This window comes from Macrobrachium nipponense, chromosome 11 (genome assembly GCF_015104395.2).
Source record: "Macrobrachium nipponense isolate FS-2020 chromosome 11, ASM1510439v2, whole genome shotgun sequence".
Lineage (NCBI taxonomy): Eukaryota > Metazoa > Arthropoda > Malacostraca > Decapoda > Palaemonidae > Macrobrachium > Macrobrachium nipponense.
Window position 1 is genome coordinate 29,361,861 of NC_061087.1, and position 9,890 is coordinate 29,371,750.

The window sequence follows — 9,890 nt, forward strand, 5'->3', positions numbered from 1 at the left end:
TTAGTGATCAGTGCAGTGTCCCCAGTGTTGTGGAGGGTGCGTCTGACCGGCTCCTTAGTGCCTCTAGGCCTAGACCTCTTCCAGACTCCCAGTTCCAGTAGTAGGAAAGTCGAAAGCCGCAAGAGGGCTAGGGAGAACCCCCACCGGTCAGGCGTCCCCTCGGCAGATCCTGAAGTACGCTCCCAGGCTGCCTCGGATCGCTACAAGAAGGAGCTACTACGCCAATGCTTCTCCTCTTCGTCGTCTCCCTCTCCGAAGAGAGGTTGGAACTCCCCGGATGCGTCGCGCCCGTTGAAGAGGGCTTGGAAGGCTCCCTGCAGTCCTTTGGCTTCTAGTCCGGAGGTTTTCCCGGAAGAATCGTCGGTGGAGGCGAAGAAACCCAAGAAATCCTGTGATCGTTCTTCTTCTCGCGCTCCGCGCTCGGCGCCTGCTTCCGAGGAAGAACAACAAGATTCGCCTACGAGAGTACTCGCGGGACTTCAAGCGCAGATCACGGCGCTAGCAGACTCTCTAGCAGTTAGATCACGTAGGAAGAAGGACGTTTCTCTTCCGATCAAGAGATCTAGGCGCCGCTCTTCAGAGGATCGTTCTCCTCGTTTTAGGCGTTCTCCTTCATATGGGGAGGTTTCGTATGAAGTAGGGGGCTCGCGTGAGCGCCCTCGCTCGCCTGGCTCTCTTTCGACTTCAAGGCGCCAAACATCGGTAGGACGCTCTATGGAGAAAGAAGTTTTTTCTCCAGATTGGATTCCCGCTTCCGGTAAGCGCACTGCACCTGCTCATCACGCTATTTCTTCAACTCCCTCGCGTGAGACTTCTCCTCAGCAGCCTCAAGATTCTAGAAGGCGCCCTTATACAAGTAGGCGTTCTTCGTCCAGATGTCACTCTCCTCGAGTGTCGGATCGTGACTTCTCTCCTGACAGGCATCAAGAGTCTGGTAGGAGTCGTGTGCATGATAGAACGGCCTGCTGTTAGCCGCTCCCCGCAATGTAGGCGCCAAGAGCCTACTGCACATCGATCTCCTAGTAGGCGCTCGTCTCTTTTAAGGCGTCATACTCCTGATTATTCTCCTCGGGGCAGACAACAAGAGTCTTTCAAGCGCCCTTCTCCGTGTAGGCGCTCTCCCGCTTCTAGGCGCACTTCTCCTGACCGTTTGTCTCTTGGTAGACAACAGGAATCTCGGAAGCGCCCTTCTCCAAGTAGGCGCTCGTTAGCTTTGAAGCGCCCTTCTCCTGAATGTTACCCTCTTGTTAGACGTCAAGAGTCTCGCAAGCAGCCTTCTCCTAGTAGGCGCATTTCGCCTTCCAGTCGAACTTCCGTTGATCGTACGCAACTGGACAGGTATGGAGAGCCGCGCAAGCGCTCTGCTCTCGATAGGCGCTCTTCTCCTGGCAGCCGCTCGCCTCGGGATAGGCGCAAAGAGTATAGTAGGCGCTCGCCTCCTCGTAAGCGCCCTGTGGATATTTCCGAGGATTCTCGGAGTAGGAGACCCTACCTCTCCTTCGGCTGAGATTCCGTCTACCTCGAAGAGGGAGTCTCATCGTAGACATCCCAGATCTTCTCTTCGTTCTCCAGTGGATGTGAACTCTTCTAAGAGAGGGCGTTCTCCAACCTCTCGCTCAACTCCTACTAGGATCCTTCGTCACCTAAGGATCTTCCAGCGCTCGCCTCGACAAGACGTCCTAGAAGGTTCGGATGAGGAACCGAACACTTCTGCTGCTGTGTCTTCTTACAAGAAGCTTACAGAGCTACTTTAGCAAGTTTTTGGGGATTCCCTTTCTCCTACGGCTCCTCCTTCCTTCCTCACTCACTTTTTTCAACGGCGAAGACAGCGAAGAGTTCTTCTTGTGTGAGGATGAAGCCAACTCTTTCTATGAAGAAGGCACTGAGGAGTTTTGGTTCCTGGATGGCTTCCAAAGAAGAAGCGGGGAAAACGATGTTCGCTTTTCCTCCTTCGAAGTTATCAGGACGCGCTGGTTTCTGGTACGAAACAGGAGAGTCCTTAGGATTGGGTCTACCGTCTTCGGCTGATTCGGATTTTTCGGCGCTGGTAGATTCGACAAGGAGAACTGCCCTTAACTCTGCTAAGACAACTTGGGCAATGAATGAATTGGATCACATGCTCAAGGCATGTTTAGAGTGCTAGAAGTATTTAACTTCCTTGATTGGTCGTTGGGAGTCCTAGCCAAGAAAATTGAAGTGCCAGAGTCAATTTCGCCAGAAGATCTTATGTGTGTTTTGTCTTGTATGGACAAGTCGGTAAGAGACGGAGCGAGTGAAATCGCCTCCCTGTATGGGGCCGGGATCGTGAAGAAGAGGTCGGTTTATTGTTCCTTCTTAACGAAGTCTGTCTCCCATGCCCAGAGGTCTTCTTTGCTGTTTGCTCCTCTGTCTGCTCAGTTGTTCCCTAAACATCGAGTGCAGGACATTTCAAGATCACTTTCGGCCAAAGCCACCCAGGACCTTTTGGCACAGTCGGCAAGAAAACCTCGCCCTTCCTTCCCTACCAAGGCTAAGAAGGAAAAAGCAAGTGTTCGAGAACCCTTTCGAGGGGCGTCTTCATCAAGAACCTCTACGTTTAGAGGTCGTAGACCTTCAAGAAGGGGTAAGACTTTCGCCAAGTCTGTTAAAGCCCCCAAATAACTTGCAAGTCCTTCAAACAACGGTGGGCGCCAGACTCTTAGAGTTTGCAGAAGTCTGGGCCCAAAAAGGGGCGGATCCTTGGACCCTTTCTATTTTGAGGAGAGGTTACCTCATCCCTTTCGTCGAAAGACCTCCCTTGACGACCATCCCAAGGGAACTGACGGCCAGGTACAGAGACCCCATCATGAATCAAGCTCTCCATCTAGCAGTAGATCAGATGCTGGAGAAGGGGGCTATCGAACTAGTGACAGACCATCATTCATCGGGCTTCTACAACCGCCTTTTCCTAGTTCCGAAGTCCTCAGGGGGATGGAGACCGGTGTTGGATGTAAGCGCCCTGAACTTCTTCGTAGAAAAGAAGAAGTTCACGATGGAAACGCCTTCATCAGTGCTGGCAGCACTTCGTCCAGGGGACTGGATGGTTTCCTTGGATTTACAGGACGCTTACTTCCACGTACCGATCCATCCTTCCACGAGGAAGTTTCTCAGATTCATGATGGGGGGGAAAATTTTTTCAGTTCAGGGCTCTGTGTTTCGGCCTCTCGACGGCCCCATCAAGTGGTTCACGGGGATTTTGAGGAATGTGGCTCAATGGCTTCATTTGAAAGGGGTGAGGATATCCATGTACCTCGACGATTGGCTAATAAGGGCCAATTCAGAAGATCGTTGTTTGAAGGACTTACAAGTAACTTTAGAATTGACGAAGGCTTTGGGACTTCTCGTCAATTTCAAGAAGTCGTCACTAATTCCCGAGGCAAGAGTGTGTGTATCTCGGGATACAGATGAACTCTCTGAGTTTTCGGGCTTTTCCCTCGCAGGAAAGGATAGCCCGAGGATTCGAGAGAGTAACAACCTTCTTAGGGAAAGAAGTATGCACAGTGAGGGAGTGGATGAGTCTGCTGGGGACGCTCTCCTCGCTGGAGCAATTCGTTTCCCTAGGAAGGTTGCACCTGAGACCGCTCCAATTCTTTCTTCATCGGAATTGGAGTCGTCGTTCTCAGGATTTGACGTTCTCCCTGTCGTTATCCCAGGACATCAAGAAACATCTCTTATGGTGGACAGATCCCAACCTCTTTGCGAAGGGACTGTCTCTTCAATCACAGACCCCCAACCTGGTGTTGTTCTCCGACGCGTCGGACACGGGGTGGGGTGCAACTCTGGGAACCAGCGAAGTGTCAGGTACCTGGGTGGGGGACCAGGTAGCCTGGCACATCAACAGAAAGGAGTTGATGGCTGTGTGGTTGGCTCTGAAGGCTTTCGAGCCCAAAGTCAGAAGATCGGTAGTGCAGGTCAACGCGGACAACACTACAGCTCTGGCATATATCAGGAAACAGGGGGGGACGCATTCCTTCTCCCTGTACGAGACAGCAAGAGACCTTCTTCTGTGGGCAGAAGAAAGAGGAATCAAGCTTCTCACCAGGTTCGTGCAGGGAGAAAGGAATGTAAGAGCAGATCTCCTCAGCAGGAAAGATCAGGTCCTTCCCACAGAGTGGACCCCTTCATCTGGATGTATGCCAGAGCCTGTGGAAGTTATGGGGCAGGCCACACATAGACCTCTTTGCCACGTCAAAGAACAAGAGGCTGGATCCTTACTGCTCTCCGATATCGGATCCAGAGGCATTAGCAATAGATGCTCTTCTTCTAGACTGGAACGGACTCGACGTCTACGCGTTTCCCCCCTTCAAGATCCTGGGGCTAACCATCAAGAAGTTCGTAGAGTCCGATTCAACGAGAATGACCTTAATCGCTCCCTTTTGGCCGGCCCAAGAATGGTTCACAGAGGTACTGGAATGGTTGGTGGACCTTCCAAGAATCGCTCCCGCTAAGGAGCGATCTACTCAGACAACCCCACTTCGACAGGTACCACAAAAATCTCCTCGCACTCAGTCTGACTGGCTTCAGACTGTCCAAAGTTTGGTCAGAGCGAAAGGCTTTTCAGCAACAGCTGCTAAAGCAATCGCAAGAGCGAGGAGACCTTGCCACCACCTTGCGAGTATACCAGTCAAAGTGGGATGTCTTCAGACGTTGGTGCAAGAGGAAGAACATTTCCTCTTCCAGTACCTCTGTGACCCAAATTGCGGATTTCCTTATTTTCCTCAAAGAAGAATGTCATCTGGTTGTGTCAACTATTAAGGGATACTGCAGTATGTTGCAGCGGTATTTCGGCATAGAGCTTAAAGATATCCGATGATAAGGACTTGCATGATCTTATTAGATCATTTGAAACCATTAAGCGTCCTCATGTGGTACCAAACTGGAATCTAGACGTAGTTCTACATTCCTTGGATCATCTAGATTCGAACCTCCTAGCTTAGCCTCTTTCAAGGATCTGACGAAGAAGGCTATCTTCCTTTTGGCCCTAGCTACAGCTAAGAGAGTGAGTGAGCTCCAAGCTATTGAGGGCAATGTAGGGTTTAAGGAAGATTCTATGGTGTGTTCGTTTCTTCCAAATTTCCTTGCAAAGAATGAAAACCCATCACGGCCTTGGCCCAGGAGCTTTGAAGTTCGTAGTTTATCTTTTCTAGTAGGGGAAGAGCCTGAAAGAACTCTTTGCCCTATGAGAATTATGAAGTATTTCCTTAAGAGGAAGGAACAACTTAAGGCTAATCAAGATGTGCTTTGGTGCTCTGTAAAGGACCCCACTCGGCCCATGTCGAAGAATGCTCTTTCCTTTTTTCTGAGAAGCCTTATTACGGAGGCACATGTTGCTTGTAAGGAAGAACATTTTAAACTACTGAAAGTGAAAGCTCACGAGGTGAGAGCCATCGCAACTTCGCTTGCATTCAGAAAAAATATGTCTGTGCGGAACTTGATGGAGGCGACTTTTTGGAGATGCCAATCGGTTTTCGCAAACCACTACCTACGTGATGTAAAAATCACATATGATAAATGCTTCGCCTTGGGTCCTTTCGTATCGGCGGATTCGGTGCTGGGGCAGGGAGCTGAAACTTATCCTGTGTAAATTTTTTATATGTTACCCTATATTTTATATTGTTGTTTTTTGGTTGTCTGAAAGAGGTTGCAGGAGGCACCTCTTTTTGTCGTAATATTAACCCTTTGTATTTTGGTTAGGTGGTCTGGTGGGTTTTGGCTCCTTGCAGAGGTAGTGGTAAGGATCTGTTAGGTAAGCGGACAAGGTCCCTCTAACAGCATCCGACTTGGATTCTACCACAATAGGGGATCACATATCCCAGTGGTAGATCCGAGAGTCTTTCAGCATCAGGTCACGTCCTAGCTGTAGCTCTCCAGGCAATGCAGACTCAGAGATAGTATCTATGAAGTCTTCATCCTGAAAAGGTGAGAACCAAGGTTTTTATATCCTACAACATTAGTTGTTTCCCGTCTTACCTGTATTATTGAGCTGTCTCTTACCCTCCACCAAGGGTGCCAATCAGCTAAGTATATATCTGTCAGGGAAGTTCATGTACAAAAATGATATTGTTAAACTACAATAAAGTTTTGTACATACTTACCTGGCAGATATATACGATTAATGGCCCACCCAGCCTCCCCTCAGGAGACAGGTGGAAGAGAAAAATCTGACAAGCTTACGGGAGTGGTTCGTACATCCGCCACCCAGCGGCGGGTAAGGTAGACCACCTGACCTACCTGTCGCGTGTGCCGCGAGATTTGAAATTCTGTCGGGAATGTCGGAGACTATAGCTAAGTATATATCTGCCAGGTAAGTATGTACAAAACTTTATTGTAGTTTAACAATATCATTTTTCTGGTCAAAATTTGCATTCAGTCAGAATTCGGATAGTTCTGACTGAATGCAAATTGTCATTGGCAGAAATATCTACCAATTGGGAAGGAACTAATTACCGGAAGTTACTGCCATTTGCATTAACATAAATTACTTGACGTCTTATTGCCTAGACACTATTATTACCTAGGATTACCAATCAAGGTGTTATAACCTCTAGCATCTCGATCCAGAATAGCTCCATTAACCTGACACTAGAATAGAAATTTTTGTAGCTTCACTCACTAGTAAATTCAGAGTTGACTCATTAAAATGCAGTGGTTTTCTCAAATTCTAGAAATGGTCGATCTCTGGAAACCCTCTCGTTTCCAGACAGATCTAGTTGGGGAGTTCTTAGAAGTTTTTACCAAAATGAGACTGAAAATAAAGTAAACGCTTAGATGTATACCCTCTACTTTCAGCAGTCATATATTTGCTAATTGCCGAGGTTGTTTGTCCACTATTTAATCAACTTAAGTGTCAGACACTTTTGAGTAGATTCTCTAGTAAAAAAAAAAAAAAAAAAAGTTTTATTACATAGGCCCTAAAGTCACTCACCTTATTGCCAAGTGAAATCATTTTATGAACGTACGTTTCTCTGAAGTAAAGAAGTTTGGTCACCTTGTGAAAGGACTTTTCTTGATATTTCCAATTCCAATTCTTTGTTTCAGACAACGTAACCCGCACGACGCAGATATTATGCAGAGGCCTCCCTGAGGAGAAGCACGAGTAACTTCTTATTTATTCTGTGAGAATGTGGTGGTATGAGAAGACGAAGCTCTGTCAGTCAATGTAAGGTTTATATCCAGTGCCTTTTGTATCTTTAGTCCAAACGGTCGTGTGTCGTGGGAGAGATGACAAGGTTGTTGTCATTGAATTGTGGAAACTGTATCAAAAATATCAAGAGAATTGTTATTTTTAAGGAGTATTTTTTATATAATGTTACGTCTGAATTAGGTAGATACGTGGTAGATACTTGGCATTGTAGTATATTTTTATACTTGTTAACAAGATGATTAAACGGCTGAAAATTAGCATTGCTCATGTGACACTGTTATCAACCATGGATTCGTAATTTTGGAACGACTGCTTTTAATATGACAGTCGTAGAATTTTCTTGTGTAGATAAAGACAATTCAAGGAAATGTATTGAAGGATGTACCTTTGTGCCTTTACCTGTACAGGGTAGTACACACTTTCAAACATGTTTTTGTATGAGGTGCACCCTTCTGGTTTTAAAAGAGTACACATATTCGTGTATGAAATGCACCTTTCTGTCCTAAAATGTTTTCTCACCTTCACACATGTCCTTGTATAAGGTGTATCTTCCTTTCTTGCAAAGGTTTCACACCTCTGTATACGTGTTCCTGTGAAAGGTGCACCTTTCTGGGTGGAGAAGGGTACTACTGACACCTTCAGACATGATCCACCGAGGTGAAAGGAGATAATTCCATCCTAAAGTCATTCCAAATATGTTTTTTTTTCAGTGTTTGCCCTTGTGTGAGAATCTTATTGCCCGTAAGTTGGGTTTAGGTGCTTTGGTGCTCAATTTCGCTCTACCAAGTCTTCCTTTTAGGTGAAATAAGAGATTTTCTGAATGGTGAGTGGTCACGGGGGAGTAGTATCCTTTGAACCAGGAAGAGGAGGGTTAACTGTGTGCCAGAAAGCTGACTTGACATTTAAACTAACAGTTGATGTTTTCATTAAAATAAAGACATATAGTTTAATTATGTAGGATTTAGAGTGTGTCCAGAGAAAGTCTGCTTTTTAAAACTACAGAATTTAACGGCAACTATTGGAGATTTGTCTGTATTGTTTGTGCAGTTACTGTAAGTGAGGAGGCCATGTTGAAAGGCAAGGAATTCATTTTATAATTTTTTGAAGTTTTTTATTTTTCCTAACGTGTATTATTCTCAGTTTTTGACGGTGGTGTGGAAAATACAGTAACACTGTATCCTCAATGTATTGTAGCCTGTAAGTGCAATGAAATCACTGAAAACCTTACCCGATTTCTTTCTCTGTTGGTGCTTGCACTCATCCTATGTTGTTTTTTTTATTTTTTTTATTCAACCAATCATTTCATCACCATGACGAAGTGCTGCGTTGATTAAGATTAGAATAATCTCAAGTGGTGCTCTCTTTAACTGGTGTTCTTTTTAGCAATTGATTGAAGATAAATTCTTCTTTTTAATTTTTTTTTAGTTTTAGGCAAGTGTTTTGTCTTTCTTTAGAGGTTGAATGGCTTTTCTATTATTTTTATTTCATTTTAAACAACCTTTTGTCCCTTTTATCAGTGAGGTTCAGAGACTTTTTCATTATTTTTTGTTTATTTTAGGCAATTTTTGGTCCCTTTTATCAATAATGGTCATTATTTTAGGCAATTTTTGGTCCCTTTCATCAATAATGTTCAAAGACTTTATTGTTGTCTTTATTTTAGACAGTTTTTTGTCCTTGTCATGTAAGACCTTTTTTTCGTTATTTTTTAGACTTTTTGTCCTTTTTATCAGTAAGGTTCAAAGATTTTTTCATAATTCTTTTTTATTTTTTGACAGCTTTTTGTCCCTTTCATCAGAGATTCAGACTTTTTTTCATTTTTTATATTTTAGACAATTTTTTGTCCCTTTCATTAATGAAGTTCAAAGCCTTTTATAAAATTTTAGACAGCTTTTTGTCCCTTTCATTAATGAGGTTCAGAGATTTTTTTTTTTTTTAGAAAGCTTTCTGTCCCTTTAATCAAAAGCTTTTTTTTTTCATTTTTTATTTTAGATTTTAGACAGCTTTTTGTCTCTTTCATCAAAGACCTTTTCCATTAATTTTTTCTTTTAGATTTTAAGACATTTTTTGTCCCTTTCATCAGTGAGATTCAAAGACTTAAGTGTTTTTCAGTGCACAGGAAAACTTGCACTGTTCACTCTGGGTTATTTTTAAAATTAAATATGATCCTGAAAAGAAGAAGAGGGGGAGGAGGAGGGCTATCTTTATGACGTAAGCATGTTTTTTCTAACGTTTTTTTTAATGAGCAGCGAACAAACTCGTTACATAAAAAAAAGTAACTTGTGTTGTTTTTGTATATATATATATTTTCCTGTTATTTTCTCATTTTCACTCATAAAATTCACTTGTTAGTACTTGCAGTGTTGTTATTGATATCCTCACTGGTTACTATTGGTTCTGAAAGGGATTTCAGTTTGGTAAATCCAAGGTTCAAGTTTAAGTCTGTTTTATCAGTGATGAAACAAATAAGAGACCCCACTATTTTTATTTTCTACATACCAGCAATGTGTCTGAAAGAAGGGCTCGTCTTTGCATCAGTACAATCAAGATTTTGAGCAAATCAGATGCAAGAATTCTTGGGACCAGTAACACAGCCAAGTTGTTCTTCATGTGACCAGGGTTTTTATCAGTATATTAAGAGAAACTTGGAAGAATGGAGATATTTTTAGATTTATCCATTTAAACTTTTAGCTCTGGCTTAATGTTTCAGAAGGTTTTAGATAGCACAATC

The 9,890-nt window shown here is 44.0% G+C and overlaps 1 protein-coding gene across 3 annotated transcripts in view; it reads left to right on the forward strand.

The window, feature by feature from the left end:
* LOC135201483 (Y+L amino acid transporter 2-like) overlaps positions 1-8,264 on the forward strand; it is a 67,143-nt gene extending 58,879 nt beyond the window's left edge. For all 3 annotated transcript variants that reach the window (XM_064230659.1, XM_064230502.1, XM_064230578.1), the window contains one exon: positions 7,057-8,264. In XM_064230659.1, coding sequence (XP_064086729.1) covers positions 7,057-7,118 — 62 coding nt within the window. In that variant the 3' untranslated portion in view covers positions 7,119-8,264. The remainder of the gene's footprint in view (positions 1-7,056) is intronic.
* Positions 8,265-9,890: the final 1,626 nt, after the last annotated feature.